Genomic DNA, 17,374 nt, shown 5'->3' on the forward strand with positions numbered 1-17,374 from the left:
GGAGCTATACATCTGTGTCTCTTTTGCTGTCTCCCATACAGGGTTATCATTACCATCTTTCTAAATTCCATATATATGCATTAGTATACTGTATTGGTGTTTTTCTTTCTGGCTTACTTCACTCTGTATAATCGGCTCCAGTTTCATCCACCTCATTAGAACTGATTCAAATGTACTCTTTTTAATGGCTGCATATACTCCATTGTGTATATGTACCACAGCTTTCTTATCCATTCATCTGCTGATGGACATCTAGGTTGCTTCCATGTCCTGGCTATTATAAACAGTGCTGCGATGAACATTGGGGTACACGTGTCTCTTTCAATTCTGGTTCCTCGGTGTGTATGCCCAGCAGTGGGATTGCTGGGTCATAAGGCAGTTCTATTTCCAGTTTTTTAAGGAATCTCCACATTGTTCTCCATAGTGGCTGTACTAGTTTGCATTCCCACCAACATGTAAGAGGGTTCCCTTTTCTCCACACCCTCTCCAGCATTTATTGCTTGTAGACTTTTGGACGGAGAAGGCAATGACACCCCACTCCAGTACTTTTGCCTAGAAAATCCCATGGACAGAGGAGCCTGGTAGGCTGCAGTCCATGGGGTCACGAAGAGTCGGACACGACTGAGCGACTTCACTTTCACTTTTCACTTTCATGCATTGGAGAAGGAAATGGCAACCCACTCCAGTGTTCTTGCCTGGAGAATCCCAGGGATGGGGAAGCCTGGTGGGCTGCCATCTATGGGGTCGCACAGAGTCGGACATGACTGAAGCGGCTTAGCAGCAGCAGACTTTTGGATCACAGCCATTCTGACTGGTGTGAAATGATACCTCATTGTGGTTTTGATTTGCATTTCTCTGATAATGAGTGATGTTGAGCATCTTTTCATGTGTTTGTTAGCCATCTGTATGTCTTTGGAGAAATGTCTATTTAGTTCTTTAGCCCATTTTTTGATTGGGTCGTTTATTTTTCTGGAATTGAGCTGTAGGAGTTGCTTGTATATTTTTGAGATTAGTTGTTTGTCAGTTGCTTCATTGGCTATTATTTTCTCCCATTCTGAAGGCTGTCTTTTCACCTTGCTTATAGTTTCCTTTGTTGTGCAGAAGCTTTTAAGTTGAATTAGGTCCCATTTGTTTATTTTTGTTTTTATTTCCATTACTCTGGGAGGTGGGTCATAGAGGATCCTGCTGTGATGTATGTCAGAGAGTGTTTTGCCTATGTTCTCCTCTAGGAGTTTTACAGTTTCTGGTCTTACGTTTAGATCTTTAATCCATTTTGAGTTTATTTTTGTGTATGGTGTTAGAAAGTGTTCTAGTTTCATTCTTTTACAAGTTTTTGACCAGTTTTCCCAGCACCACTTGTTAAAGAGATTGTCTTTAATCCATTGTATATTCTTGCCTCCTTTGTCAAAGATAAGATGTCCATAGGTGCATGGATTTATCTCTGGGCTTTCTATTTTGTTCCATTGATCTATATGTCTGTCTTTGTGCCAGTACCATACTGTCTTGATGACTGTGGCTTTGTAGTAGAGCCTGAAGTCAGGCAGGTTGATTCCTCCAGTTCCATTCTTCTTTCTCAAGATTGCTTTGGCTATTCGAGGTTTTTTGTATTTCCATAGATTCAATGCAATCCCTATCAAGCTACCAATGGTATTTTTCACAGAGCTAGAGCAAATAATTTCACAATTTGTATGGAAATACAAAAAACCTCAGGTAGGTTTTTGCAAGTGGAAAGTGGAGGTGGAGCTATTGCTCAGAGGATGGAGTTTTAATCCTGACACTGTCTTAGTTATGTGACCGTGGCCAAGACTTCCATTATTTGGGGCCTTAGCTTCCTTATGATCTTAAGCAGAGAATCAGCTTGACCTCCAGGAACATGGCAGGGGGGGGGCCATGCAGTTTGGGATCCAGAAAGGGATACTTAAACATTAAGAATAAGGACTGTGGAATCAAACTGCCCATGTTTAAATTTTGGCTGCATACCTATTGTGTAACCTTCAGCAGTGAATTTTCAGCTCTCTAAAGCTATTTTTATGTGTAAAATAAGAATAGTAATAGAACTTTTCCCTTAGGGTTATAATGAAGTTTATATGATATAATAAATTAAAATATTCGGTTAAGAGTGCCATCTTGTTGTTACTATGAACATTATTACCTGAATCATTTTACTATGTTCAATTACTATAAACATATTCCCTGAATCAATGTGAATGCTGAACTTAGAGGGGGAAGTTCAAATCTGGAAGTTTGGGTGGGAGACCTTTTCTGGATAGATGCTTGGTATAAGAGGGTGGTGTAGACAGTTTCTTGACTCACAGATTTGTGTCCTCTCTAGGCTCCCTCTAGCATGAAGTCTGTACTCCAGGCGGCCTGGTTGTTGACTATAGCATTTGGGAATATCATCGTGATTATTGTGGCACAGTTCAGTGGCCTGGCCCAGGTATGTACTAAGAGAAGCAGGAGCACGTGTCTACCCAAGGATTTCCCTCCATCTTCCTCTGCTGCCCTTCCCCCACCCCTCTGTTTGCCACATTCCCCACTCAGCCCTCTGTCTTAAACATAGACTTTGCCATGAAAATAGGCATGTAAGCTGCAATAATGGCCACCATAGGCCCATGTGAGGAGAGGCCACTTAGTCCTGTCTTTTCCTACCAAAGCTCTTCCAAAACTGGTGACCCTGGGTCAGTCTGCTCTTCAGTCTTCATCTTAGAAAGATCAGTTTAGTATCAGGTTTTCCATATTTTCTCTTATATGTATTTCTTCCTACAGTGGGCCGAATTCATTTTCTTTTCCTGCCTCATGCTGGTGGTCTGCCTGATCTTCTCCATCATGGGATACTACTATGTTCCTTTAAAGCCAGAGGATGTTCAGGGGTCAGCAAATAAGCAGACCCCCCAAATCCAAGGAAATATGATCAACCTGGAAACCAAGAAGACAAGGCTCTAATGGTTCCCTAGACTCTGCCCAGACCCCAGTTCCTGCCTCTGGTCTTGGCCATCACCATCTTCAAGCATTTTTTACTGCAACTTGGTTGGAAGAGAGAAGTAGCATCACAATGAACTGATCTCCTTCACTTTTCTCTGATGATAGAGGCAATTCTAGGACTGGGTTTTTCAGTACATTAAAGCAAGGTCCCTGAGACTTTATGTCTTCCTATATGTCACTGAACTCAGTAAACCTTATGTGGTTTTGCTGCAGCTAGCCTTGCATCTCCAAAAACACAAATGTATAATTGAGATTGATCTTTGTGGTTATCAAAGTTCTGTATGAATTCTTTTACCTGCCATTTAGAGCAGATGACCCCATCTTTTGAAGTGCTGATTTAGGGCCAAATTTCAGAATAACAGAGAAATGGTATTTTCAAATGTCTTCATTAACAGTGTATTTGTTGTTTATAAGGACTTCAAGAATTGGTATGTCTGGTGTGATCTCATCCAGGGCCTGACTTGTCAGCTATTTAGGCTCACTAAGACTGTAGTAAAATTTTCAGTACAAATAATAAAAGACAAAATGATATTTTATTAACACACAGGATAAGATATATCTTTCTGATAATTACAGTATTTTATCTACTAATCAAAAAACCCCTTTCTCAGTATTGATAGGTCCTTGGAAACCAAATTAAAGACAGTAAACATGGTTCTGCAAAACAGCAAAGTATAAACTGTAGAAGTCCTGATGAACAATTCTTGTATAGTATACGCTTTTCTTAGGGACTATAATGTTTTAACTCTAGATTATGCCCACCTGTGGACAACTGTATAGACACTAATTATCATTTTCCAACCCTCATTTTCAATGTTGTTGGCCCACCTTTTTCTTATTATATTATCTTATTCATTGCTGCTGCTGCTAAGTCGCTTTGGTCGTGTTCAACTCTGTGCAACCCCATAGACGGCAGCACACCAGGCTCCCCCGTCCCTGGGATTCGCCAAGCAAGAACACTGGAGCGGGTTGCCATTTCCTTGTCCAATGCATGAAAGTGAAAAGTGAAAGTGAAGTCGCTCAGTCGTGTCCAACCCTCAGCGACCCCATGGACTGCAGCCCACCAGGCTCCTCCATCCATGGGATTTTCCATGCAAGAGTACTGGAGTGGGTTGCCATTGCCTTCTCTGTATTTATTGCTACAAATATTTAATAACAACAGTATTTTTTATGAAAACAACTTCCTTTCTTACTGGTATTTCCTTCAGCTTCAAAGTAGTGGATCTGTTTTGATATTTTTTCCTGTTTTACTTTCCCCCCAAATTTTAAATGCCCTATTTATTAAAAAAAAAAAAAAAAAAAAAGTTAATACTCTAGTAAACCCAGTACTCTAGGTTTGAGCTTCTAAAATGGCAGTGCTCAATGTGGGACATGGTCCCATATCAGGATTCTAAGAAAATCTGGAGTTGAAGGAAGAAGTGATAGAATATGACAGGGTTTTATTTGTTTGTTGCTGTGTTGGTGGAAAAAGTTGAGAAATAATACCTTGCACACAGTGAATGACTCAGTGGACAGACATGGGAATATAATGACTTCTGGGGGAAAGTATTGCTGGGGGAAAAGTTCAGAATAACTGTCCTAGAAAGTCTCATTTCCATTGGTTTTGCTCCGTTATTCTCATCTAGAACTGTTTTGAATCAGTCTCACATTGTAAACACAACAAGAAAAGTTGCTCCATTTCCCCAAGCTTTAATACTCTGGTCCTGGTTACCAAGTTTTCAGAAGTGCCAAAGTGACAGCAACACTATCCAGTTTCCACAGATAACCTTTTTAAAATGATGTATGTCTATCTATTCATTTACTTGACTGGCTGGGTCTGAGTTGGCACTTGGGATCTTCATTGTGGCAATCTGGCTCTTGGTCATGGCATGAGGAATTTAGTTCCCTGACTAGGGATTGAATCCAGGCCCCCTGGATTGGGAGTGTGTTGTCTTAATTGCTGGACCACCAGGCAAGTCCCTCCTCAAATATCTTGATGTGAACCTGACTTTGCTTCTTCAGAAAATACTCTGTCCCCATTTCAGCAGCTTTAACTCCATCTGTTCTATGAACTACTGTCTCAGAGATATTAACAGTGCTAATAGTTTCTTCAGACAAATTATTTTTATTACATCCTCTTAACACCTGATATTAAAGATTCTGAGAAATCCTTCAGCAAAAACATAAGACTCTTTGTTGAGCCTCATAAGTTATAGTGACTTGGGAAAAACTGGCAGACAATTCTTTATGTTGAACTAAAAGCTTTCTTTATGAAACTGCCTACCATGGTTCTTTCCTTTATGGCTAATTAGAATAAGCATAAACCTCTCTTTTATGCAGTACTCTCTTTGCTATTTGGGGAGAATTTTCATGTTGCCTCAAGTAAGCATTCATCAAGCTAAAGATTCTCAGCTTTTTTCATGACTCTTCACAGGGCATAGTCCAGACTTTTCACAACTGTTTTTCCAATTCTGAAAAATATTCTTTGCTTGATATGCAACAGTGGGCCAGAATCCCTCTTAATATGGGTTGCTGTTGCGTACGTGCTCAGTTATGCCCGACTCTTTGTGATCGTATGGACTGCAACCCTCCAGGCTCCTCTGAACTTGGGATTCTCCAAGCAAGAATACTGGTGTCGGTTACCATTTCCTCCTCCAGGGGGTCTTCCCAACCCAGGGATCCAACCTGCAACTCCTGCGTCTCATGCACTGGCAGGCAGATTCTTTACCACTGAGCCACCTCGGAAACCTGAACACATTTTAAAAGAATTTTTATCACTCTATATATGCATAAAAAACATTTTGGAATAATATTCATTTACTAAAGAATTTTATTGAGGCATAGTAGATTTATCATTGAATTCATTCCTTATAAGTGTACAATTGAATGATTAGTACAATCATCACCATAATCCAATTTTAGAATACTTCCATCACCCCCAAAAGGAACCTCTTGTCCACTTGCAGTTAATTCCTGTTCCACCCCTGGCTCAGGCAACCATTAAGCTACTTTCTGTCTCTGTAGAGTTACCTGTTCTGGATCATATGATATGTGGTCTTTTGCATCTGGCTTCCTCTACTGAGCACGTTTTTGAAGTTTATCCATGTTGTAGCACCTATCAGTTATTTTTTTTTTTAAACTACAGAATAGAATTCCATTGTGTGGATATACTATATTTTGTTCATCCATTCACCAGTTGAGGGAAATTTAGGTTTTGTGTTTTTTTTTAACTGCATTTTTAGTTATTAAAAATAAGACCCCCATGACCATTCAAGTATAAGTCTTCACATAAATAGAGTGTTCATCTTGGATATATGCCAGGGAATGAAACTGCTGGGTCACATGGTAAATTTATGTTTGATATGTTTTTTTTGATTGCCAAAAGGCATTTTAAAATGGCTACATCATTTTACATTTCAATCAGCAATTTCCACTTCTCCATGTCTGGGCCTTCACTTATTATTGTCTTTTATTATCATCATTCTAGTGGTTGTGAAGTAGTGTTACATTGTCATTTTAATTTCTATTTTACTAATAAGCAGCATCTTTTCATGTGCTTATTAGCCATCTTTATTTTCTCTGGTAAAATCTCTATTCAAATCTTACCTATTTTTAAAAATTAAGTTGTTTATCTTCTTGAGTTTTGAGATTTATTCTTTGTTTCTTTATTCTTTCTAAATATTTTGTTAGAAATATGATTTGTCAGATGAATGGATAAGAAAGCTGTAGTACATATACACAATGGAATATTACTCAGCCATTAAAAAGAATACATTTGAATCAGTTCTAATGAGGTGGATGAAACTGGAGCCTATTATACAGAGTGAAGTAAGCCAGAAGGAAAAACACCAATACAATATACTAACGCATATATATGGAATTTAGAAAGATGGTAACGATAACCCTGTATGGGAGACAGCAAAAGAGACACAGACGTATAGAACAGTCTTTTGGACTCTGTGGGAGAGGGTGGGGGGATGATTTGGGAGAATGGCATTGAAACATGTATAATATCATATATGAAACGAATCGCCAGTCCAGGTTCGATGCAGGATACAGGAAGCTTGGGGCTGGTGCACTGGGATGACCCAGAGGGATGGTATGGGGAGGGAGGTGGGAGGGGGGTTCAGGATTGGGAACACGTGTACACCCGTGGTGGATTCATGCTGATGTATGGCAAAACCAATACAATATTGTAAAGTAATTAGCCTCTAATTAAAATAAATAAATTTAATTAAAAAATAATAATAATAAAAAGAGACGAATTGCAAAAAAAAAAAAATATGATTTGTCATCATATTCTCTAAGTTGTAACTTGTATTTCCATTTCCTTAATGGTGTCTTTTGAAGTGCAAAAGTTTTAAATTTTGATGAAGTCTAATTTATAAATTTTTCATTTAAGGGTTATACTACTGATGTCATATCTAAGAACTCTTTAACTAATCCAAGGACGCAAAGGATTCTGACTAGTTTTTTCTAAATGTTGTAGTTTTAACCCTTACAGTTAGGTCTGCTGTCCATTTTGAGTTAACTGCTTGTGTATGCAATGCTTCCACCTTTTTGCTTGTGGCTATGCAAATGACCCAGCAGCAGTTTGTATTTTTTCTATTTTTTCTCTACTGAGTTGCCTAAATAGCTTTGGCAAAAAATCAATTTACCATAAATGTAAGGATTTGTTTCTGGGCTCTTAGTTATTTGCCATTGACCAATATGTCTGTCCTTATATGTCAGTATCACACTATCTCAATTATGATAGCTTTGTAGTACATTTTAAAATGAGAAGATATAAGTCTTCCAATTGTACTTTTCAAGATTGTTTTGACTATTCTGGTAATTAGTCTTGCATACCTAGAATAAATCCTAGTTGTTCATGGTATATACTTATTTTTGTGTATTAAAATACTTGGTAATATTCTGTTAAGGATTTTTGCACCTAAGTTCAGGAGAATGTTTTCAGTTTTCTTTTTTTCTGGCCATATCTTTGTCTGGCTCTGCTGTCTTCCTGAGTGAGGTGGAAAATGTTTCCCCCTCTTCTATTTTCTGGAAGAGGTATAAAGTTAGTTTTAATTACCCTTTAAAAGTCTGATAGAATTGTCCAGTGAAACCATCTGGGCCTTGAGTTTCATTTTGGAAAGCTTTTTAATTAAAAATTCAATTTCCTTAATGGTCATGGGGCTATCCAGGTTTTCTATTGCATCGTCTTGAATTGCAGCAGTCTGTGGTGCGTAAGGAATTGTTCTGTTTTTTTCTACAATGTCATATTTATGAACATATAGTTGTATGTAGTATTCCTTTATTTTCTTTTAACAGCTGCACTATCAGGAATGATATATCCTATTTCATTCCTGATACAGGTGATATGTGTTCTATTTTTGTCAGTCTTGCTAGAGGTTTATCAAATTTATTATTATTTTTTTTTTGAAGAACCAACTTTTTGTTTTCTTGGGCTTTTTTTTTTTCAGTAATGTTTTCCTATTTCCAATTTTATTTTCTGCTCTTTATTATTTCATTCCTTCTGCTTGCTTTGGGTTTATTGTGCTTTCTAGTTTCTGGAGGAAATAATTTAAATTATATTACACCTTTCCTCATTTTAAATGTAAGCATTTGGTGCTATAAATTTCCCTCTCAATACTGCTTTAGCTGCCTCCTACATACTTTGTGTTCTAATTTTTATTTAGTTCTATATACTTTTTAATTTTCATTGAGGCTTATTGTTTACCCATAATTATTTAGAAGTGTGTTGCTTCGTTTCCAAGTATTTTGAGAGTTTCCTGTTGTCTTTGTTAACAGATTTCCAGTTTGATTCCACTGTAGTCAGGACATATAAGCTTTATGATTTCAATTTTTTAATTTGTCAAGGTCTGTTTTATGGTATATTTTATGGTTTCTTTTTTTCTTTTCTACTTGGTGAATGTTCGACAGAAATTGAGAAAACTATATTCTACTGTTGTTGGATGGTCTGTTTTGTTAATTAGATCTTGATGATTGTGTTGCTCAGATGTTTTTGCCTAATACTTCTACCAGTTACTGAATGGGAGCAGTGTTAAGGTTCCCAACAATAACTGTAGAGTCTTCTCTTTCTCCTTTCAGCTTTAACAGTTTTGCCTCATGTATCTGAAGCTCTATGCTTTAGTTTATACACATTAGTATATTGTGTCTTCCTGACAGAGTGATCCCTTAACTATTATATAATATTTCTTTTGTCTCTGATAATTTTCTTTGCTATGAAGTCTACTTTAGGAGATTTTAATACTGTCACTCCTTCTAATTTTTATTATCAATGTGTACATGGTGTATCTCTTCCATCCTACTTTAGGCTACCTGTGGTTGAATACAAAGTGAATTTCTTATATGGAACATATAGTTGGATTTAGTTTTTTTAAAAAATATTTTAATCTGCTCTGTTAATCTGTCTTTTGATAGGCATATTTAGACAGTTTACAACAAAGGCAAATATTGATATGTTATTAGCACTTTAGGATGCTATTTTATTGTTTCCTACTTGTTTCTTTTGGACGTCGTTGTTGTTTATTTTCTTTCTTACCTTTCTGCAGGTTACTTGAACATGTTTTCGGATTTCATCTGGATTTATTTATAGCACTTCTAAGTTCATCTCTGTAGTTTTCACATGGTTGCTCTGGATACTACTTCTAATTCTGTACTTTGTATCACACTGTTTACTACTTAAAATGAAGTATAGAAACATCACTTCCAGTTAGGCTTCTTTACCTTCCTCACCTTTACCTATTATTGTTAACTCACTGTATAACTCCCATTTCTTTTGTGAGATTTTTTTCCCCTCTTTGGGGTTTTATAAATCATATTTTATGATGGAAACAAATTATAATACTAATACTCAAAAGAATGTCTATTGTATGGACTCATATTTCTAACCTATTTTTTCTTTTGCTTTCTGATGCTTAAGTTTCCTTTTGTCCTTTTCTTTCTATTTGAAGAACTTCTATCCAGTCTTTCCAGGATTTATCTGCTAGTCACAAAATCTTCTAGTCGTCATTCATCTGTGAATGTTTTTATTTTCCTTTCACTTCTAAAAACTGGTTTTGCCAGATACAAAATTATGAATCAATAGTTGTTTTCATTCAGGACTTAAAAAATAAAATTTGACATTTCCTTTTTCATGATCTCACATGAGAAATCCATTCATATGGTGTTTCCCTACAGGGATTTCATTGTTTTTCTCTGGCTGCTTTCAAGAATTTTTGTCTTTAGTTTTCAAAAGTTTAATTATGATGTGTATTGACATGGATTCTTGGGATTTATCCTGTTTAGAGTTTCTTAAATCTCTATGTTGATGTTTTTCATCAAATTTGGCAAGTTTTCAGTCATTGTTTCTTCAAATATTTATTCATTCTTCCCTCTTTCCCCTCTACTTTATTGGACTCCAGTGATATGAATGTTGGATATTTTGTTATTAGTCCACAGGTCCCTGAGGCTCTGGTCACTTTTCCCATTCTCTTTTCTATTATTCATATTGGGTGAATTCTGTTGTTCTGTACTCATGTTCACTGATTCATCATCTCCACTCTACTGGGAGCCCATCTAGTAAGTCTTTAATTTCTATTTTTCAGTTCTATAATTTCCTTTTTTTTTTTTGCATAACTTCTATTTATTTTCTGTGATTTTTTGTACTTGTATTTAGTGAATTTGTAGTTGATTATTGTAGCATTTCTATAATGCCTGCCTTTAAATTCTTATCAGACTAATTACAACATCTGATTCATCTTGGTGTTGACATTCATTCAAGTTGTGATTTTTCTTGTTTCTTGATTTATATCCTGGACATTTTGTCCATTATGTTATGAAAATCTAAGTTCTATTTAAATATTTTACAGGAAGTTACTCTATTTAGGTTTAACATATGAGTCTTAGCCTACTTTTGTGGGCTGATTCCAGTAATTGTTTAATTTTCAGAGACTTTGTGACTGGCTGAGGGTTGAAATTTCCTCCGGCTGGATTGCCAAGATACCTCTGGGTGAGGGAGGTGGGTGGGGAAAGTCTTCAGTTAGTAACCCTCCCCCCACCTCCAGCTACCCAGTTCTCTGGGGAGGGAGGAGAATAAAGTGATTTCTTGGACCCAGCTGCTAGCTATAAGGCTACTAGCTGTGACAGGTTCTTTTTCCTGGTTCCACCAGAGAGCCCTCGTATCTCTGGGCAGAGGAGGAAAGTCTCCAGCCCTTGAGGTCAATTGAGCTTTCTCCAGTTGGGCCACCTGCTTACTGGGTCCTCCCATCCACATCAGCATTTCTCCATAGAAAAGAGGAATCTCTGATTCTGCAGGGAAGGAGAATGCTTCCCCTGGTCATTTATTTTTGACAGGACTCCCAGTAGGTCCCCCTTCTCTGAAGTTGTAAGAGGGGCTTCCACTAGATCCAGGGGAAAGAACAAGCTACGAGACTACCTTCTGTTGCCAGATGGGAAGTCAGAAAAGACCAGGTCTGGGTGGCTGCCTTCTGCTGGTTGGGGGACACAAGATGCCCTGCCTCTGTGTTGTCATCTGGTCCTGGGTTCCCAAACCAGCTCACTTTCTTCTTAGCACTCTTCAGATTTCTTCTTTGTTTGTCTCTTGTAACATTTCTAGGATTTATAAAGTTGTGTTTAGTGAGGAGGAACAGAGGAAAAGAGGTCTATATCAGCTTGTCCAGACCAGAAGTCTCTCAGTTACTGAATTATCTATTAAAATTTTAATTTTTTTCTATTTTTCCAATTTAGACTCAGTTACATTATGGATATTAAAATAATCTCAAAGAAACATTTGCCCAGTGCAGGCATTTAACCAGTTTTCTCCAACATGTAATTAATGAGAAAAATGGATGGAGAAAAAATAGATGTCAGTACAAAAGGATCAAAAATGAGCTTAAGGCCATTCACATAAAGATACTGTTGAGGAATACACATACATTCACACACACTTCATCTTAGGACATCTCCTTATGGTCTGCTGGAGGACAGTCTCTACCTGAAGCACAAATGGACTCATGAAGACACCAGAGGGGGCTAAGGAAAATGAGAGAGATGTAGGGCCTGTTACAGAGAGGCACAGAGCCTTCCTCCTGGGGCACCGAGTGGCAAAACCTGTCTGGATGCCTTTACTTGAGAAATCCCCACCCCACAAGGCTAAATGGTGCCAAGAGAAAGGTGGCTCCACAGCTATCGGGTTGGTCTGGCTCTTCTCTGAGCCTTAGTCGGGGAGGGTTAATTTCAAGTGCATCAAAATCTAGGACAGAATCCTCAAGCCAGTACCTTTCACTTCTTATTTATTTATGTACTATGCTATTCCCCAAAAGCATTTAAAGTGATTTTAATGGATACATACTATATAAAAAAATATACAGATATAGGCAAAAAAAGAAAAAAGCAAGAAGAAAACAAAGGAAAGGAATAAAACTGGTGCAAAAGTGCTTCTCTGTGACTTTGTACACTCGCAATAAATAGCCTGTGAGAGGGCACATTGTGGAACATTCCCTGTGCCATCTCTGTGTGAACCCTCAAAGGCACTCAGGACCAGTCTTGGGGGCAGTAAAGTGGACTCATAACATGAAGGGATCCTCTAGATATGCTATCGAGGGAGACAAGGTTCCATGGAAATTTCCCTATAGTGCTCCATAGATTTCTTGCTCTGAGACATGTTTGATTTCCTCTTAAAGACTCCCGAGTTCTCACCTTGAGAATGGCCACAGTTCTGAGCAGTGTGACCCAGTTGAAGACTCAGGTTACTAAGTTCCTGAGGGATTGCATCCCAATTAGGATTCATTACAAGTCTGACTACCTGAATATGCAGAGTGTGTACCAAGGTTAAAACAACAGTCATTGACTCCTCAAACTTTGTTTATAAAATTATACCATCTGATTCTCAGAATCTAAGCCAAAGATGTTAGATACAAACTTGCGGTGTCCATCTCAAGCCACGTGGAAATCTAGATGCTGCTGGTGACACACAGGAGCTGAGAAGTCGCCACAGAAGCAGTGTTGTGCCCGGTGACTAAATGACCACACTCCTTCCACTATGGGAGCTCTCTCTCTCCTGGGGAATATAAGAACACAAAAATCCAGTCAGCTGTGCTCTATCGTCTATGTACACAATACACAAGGGCTTGGTTCAGGTGCAAATCCTCAGTGAGTGGTGGCTGCTGGGACAGCAGCTCTGAATCTAAAACATTACTTCTTGCCTCTTGGTGAAGCCAGTTTCTCCCCCTGGCTTTGGTTTCTTGCTTTTCCTACCTTTCTGAGCCTCCCTCAACCATCTTTAACTTCTGAAAACTTCTCATTCACTCTGCCTCTTACTGATTTTTGACATCTTTAAATCTCTTGAAAAAAAGATACTCTGTTCATTCATCAGCACCTCTATCATTCGTTCATGAAGACATGGCCCAGTTCTCTTTTCTCTATTTATATTCTCCTGAGCCGTTTGTTCTCAACCTTGTCTAAAAAGTTCAGTTTCATACCATGGAATTTCTCTGAAGTTATTTTTTCAGATCACTAATTACCTCTTGCTGACCAAACTCAGTGACTTTTCTTCAGAAGTTATTCCACTTGATCTTTTGGTTTTTTCATCTTGTGCTACAAGGGCTTCAGAGAGTATGGTTTTCATTTCTCATATTTCTCTATGTACTGGAGATTATTTTTATTCTAGTTTTGAATATCTACAGCTGTCATCAATGAATGTGACCTTTCTTGTTGGAATGGCAAGGTATCTGTCTCAAAACATACTGTTCAAAATGTACATGTATGTACTACATTCATGTTGCTTCAAAAATTTTGTATGTTTCCATTTTATTAAGAAAGTTTTAGGGGACATGGTTTCTAATCAAAATGATGTGGGATGGGAGAGAGTAGCCAAACTGGCAGAGTAGAAAGGCCCAGAGCTCACCTCCTGTCATCAGCACACCAAAATTACAACTATTTCCAGAAAAATCATCGATAAGAAAAAAAACTGGAACCAAACACATAAAGAACTACAGTGAGACAGGTAGGAGGGGCAGACCTGCAATATAATCAAATCCCATACCCCACTGGGTGAGTGACCCACAAACTGGAGAATAGTTACATTGCAGAAGTTCTTCCACAGGAGTGAGTGTTCTGAGCCCCATGTCAGGCTCCCCAGCCTGGGGATCAGGCATCAGGAAAATCAGCCACTAGAGCATCTGAATATTTAATATTCTTAATAAGTATTTTGCAAAAAGTTATGGTAAAGCTGTACCTGCTGAAAGCCTGAGGGCTTTCCAGGTGGTCCAGTGGTTGAGAAGCCACCTGCCAATGCAGGGGATGTGGGTTCAATCCCTGGTCTGGGAAGATCCCACATGCCACAGGGCAAGTAAGCCACTATTACTGAGCCTGTGTTCTAGAGCCCACAAGCTGCAACTACTGAGCCCATGTACTCTAGAGCCAGTGCTCCACAACAAACAAAGCCATGAGAAGCCCATGCACCACAGAAGAGAGTAGCACCTGCTCACTGCAACTAGAGAAAGCCTGGCACAAGAACCGAGAGCCAGCATGGCCATAAATAGATCTTTTTTAAAAAATCTTAAGAAAATAGTGATACATTTTATCAACCTGAGTAGAGAAACTTCAAGTTATATATAATTAAAGATCACCATCTAGTGGCCCAAATATATTATAACTTCTAAAATTAGCTGCAAGCTCCAAAGACTTTAAAGGTTAGAAGGTGTTTTGAAAGCCTCCAGCCCCATTAAGGAGAGAAGCAAAGAATGAAATTTTGGCTCCATTAAAGGCATTCAAGGGGCTTTCCCTGGTAGCTTAGAAGTAAAGAACCCACCTGCTAATGTAGGGGACACAGATTCAGTCCCTGGTTGAGGAAGATCCCCTGGAGAAAGAAATGGCAACCCATTCCAGTATTCTTGCCTGGGAAATCCCATGGATAAAAGAGCCTGGTGGGCTATAGTCCATGGGGTCACAAAAGAGTCGGATACAACTTACTAAATAATAACAACTACAAAGGCATTCAAAATTCAAGTTACAAACAAAACACGGTGCCCTCCAAACCAATCACCCTTCTAAATCAAGCTTTGGGGCTAGTGCACTGGGACGACCCAGAGGGATGGTATGCGGAGGGAGGAGGGTGGAGGGTTCAGGATGGGGAACACATGTATACCTGTGGCGGATTCATTTTGATATTTGGCAAAACTAATACAATTTTGTAAAGTTTAAAAATAAAATAAAATTTAAAAATCAATCAATCAATCAATCAAGCTTTGGTCCTGGGCCTCTGGTCATTCAGAATATGAGTGGACAGTTGAATGTGATAAATTGAAATGAGAACTCTTTTGGAGATAAGCTCAGAGAAATCCAAAATAATGAAGGCCTTTAGAATTATCTTGAGTGACTTTTCCTCTCACAAGCAACTTTACAATTGAAAATTTGGTTTGCTTGTGATAGAATTATTTTGTGTACACCCTGATGAAAGGCGTACTATAAAGGAAGGTGTACTATAAAGGAAGCTATAATACTTTCAGAAAATAAGGAAGAAATAAATGTCACAAGAAAACATTGCCCCACAGATTTTCTTCTAATTAGGCAGCATGAATTGAAAAGAGCACAGGCTTGAGAGTTAAAGGGCTTTGTTCAAATTTTGGTTTCACTCCCTCTTGGCTGTGTGACCTTGAGCATGTTACTTAATCTTACTAAGCCTCACAGGGCAGTTGCAAGGATTAAGTGAAATAGACTTAGAAATGGCTTATTCCAATATCCAGAACATAACTGATACCCCAGTTTCCCCCTCTTTCACTTACAAGAAACTATATAATTTAGAAGAAAATAAAGGAAAATTTAAATTTCTTCTTTAACTTAGAAGAAAATAGGATTTGGGTTTGAAGCTGGCTTTTCATTTTTTCTCTGTTACAGTGAAGATAAGAGACCATCTAGTAACCACATGACCAAAGTAACAGTGACTGACTTTGATTTTGTATTTTCTTTCAGGATGTAATTTTCTTACTGGTAACATGGAAGAGTTGTATCTACTGTAAACGAACAGGGTGTTGAAAGGATTAAATGAAACACTGTGTAAATGTCCATAGTCATTGGCTTCCCTGGTGGCTCAGACGGTAAAGCGTCTGTCTACAATGCGGGAGTCCTGGGTTCCATCCCTGGGTCGGGAAGATCCTCTGGAGAAGGAAATGGCAATCTACTCCAGTACTATTGCCTGGAAAATCCCATGGACAGAGGAGCCTGGTAGGCTACAGTCCATGGGGTCACAAAGAGTCGGACACGACTGAGCGACTTCACTTTCCTTTCACTTTCAGTGCCACTTAGTTTCATTATTACTCTCTGCCTCTCTCATGGGACATCTGTGAGAATATAATTGCCATCGATTATTTCAGAAATGCCTGTGGGCCTTCACTATCTTCCTCACAAATCACTCTTTCACCAAGGTTCTTCCCTAGAAAGACCAGCACTGAGGCACTCACAAGGTCCCTGTCTTTGCACACACTACGCAGATGATTGATTTTAAAACAAGGCACAGCAGAACCTGCATTTCCAAATGAGAGTTGTATCAGTCAATGTGCATGAGAGATTAAAATTCTTGTTCCTCTAATATCCCTCTACTCTGAGAACCTCCCTCACAACCTGCTCCGCATTCCTTTATCTCAGCAGAAACAAAACAGAAAAAGGATTTTTGAATGAATAAAGAAATAGATTTTTGTGGGTAGCTTGTAAGTTGGTTCTGAAGGCAATTCATGAATATTTTTGAGCAACAACCAGCATAATTTGCAAAGAGACAACATAGAAGGAATATTATCATTGAGGTATATTAATTATAAAATGACTTTTTAAAGTCACATCTTACAGTGGAAAAGGGTCTATGCTCAGAGGCATTAAAAAGCCTACTTCCTTTTGTGTCCCTTTCAGGCTCTGACATTGGCACCTTGCCTGTTCACAGAATCCTAAAGTTTTGACCCATATTTGGGATATCAGGTTGTTTTGTTTTGTTTTGGGTCTGTTTCTAAATCATTGTAATGATACTTTCCAGAGGAGTTTCAAAGGGCTGCATCCTCAAATACAGCAGGCCCTTGCACACTGTCAGTCCCACTGTTCTAATTTGGGGAATGGAGGCTGTTGCTAAGTAAAGCAAGGCAGCTATGACAAGAAGTAAAGATTAAGCCTAAAGGCCTGCCCTGGAGTCCTAGCTCCACTACTCACAAGGTACTTCATTATTTTGAGCCTGGTTTCCTCACCTGTGAAATGGGGGGACCCTGCCCGACTGGCCTTGGAGAACTGTGATGAGGGGTGGAGCCAGGCTGGGGGCGAGGAGCCCCTCCTGAAGCATCAAGCTTGCCCTGAGCACTCACAGTTCCTTCCAACTCTATAAGAGGTGTCTCACGGAGCCCAGAGGGCAAGCGGTGCAAAACAGGGACCAGGGGCCCTCCATGGAGGCATA

The 17,374-nt window shown here is 38.7% G+C and overlaps 2 protein-coding genes across 6 annotated transcripts in view; one reads left to right on the forward strand and one right to left on the reverse strand.

Annotated features, from left to right (window-relative positions):
* LOC104984496 (solute carrier family 15 member 2-like) overlaps nucleotides 1–2,984 on the forward strand; it is a 33,887-nt gene extending 30,903 nt beyond the window's left edge. For both annotated transcript variants that reach the window (XM_010834240.1, XM_010834241.1), the window contains 2 exons: nucleotides 2,333–2,437; nucleotides 2,767–2,984. In XM_010834240.1, coding sequence (XP_010832542.1) covers nucleotides 2,333–2,437; nucleotides 2,767–2,943 — 282 coding nt within the window. In that variant the 3' untranslated portion in view covers nucleotides 2,944–2,984. The remainder of the gene's footprint in view (nucleotides 1–2,332; nucleotides 2,438–2,766) is intronic.
* Nucleotides 2,985–7,268: 4,284 nt separating this feature from the next.
* The window catches only part of ILDR1 (immunoglobulin-like domain containing receptor 1), a 40,091-nt gene continuing 29,985 nt past the window's right edge, over nucleotides 7,269–17,374 (reverse strand). For 3 of the 4 annotated variants that reach the window (XM_010834245.1, XM_010834244.1, XM_010834243.1), the window contains one exon: nucleotides 7,269–13,003. In XM_010834245.1, coding sequence (XP_010832547.1) covers nucleotides 12,962–13,003 — 42 coding nt within the window. In that variant the 3' untranslated portion in view covers nucleotides 7,269–12,961. The remainder of the gene's footprint in view (nucleotides 13,004–17,374) is intronic. The other variant, XM_010834242.1, reaches the window with a different exon arrangement.

This window comes from Bison bison, unplaced genomic scaffold (assembly GCF_000754665.1).
Source record: "Bison bison bison isolate TAMUID 2011002044 unplaced genomic scaffold, Bison_UMD1.0 scf7180017864032, whole genome shotgun sequence".
Taxonomy (NCBI): Eukaryota; Metazoa; Chordata; class Mammalia; order Artiodactyla; family Bovidae; genus Bison; species Bison bison.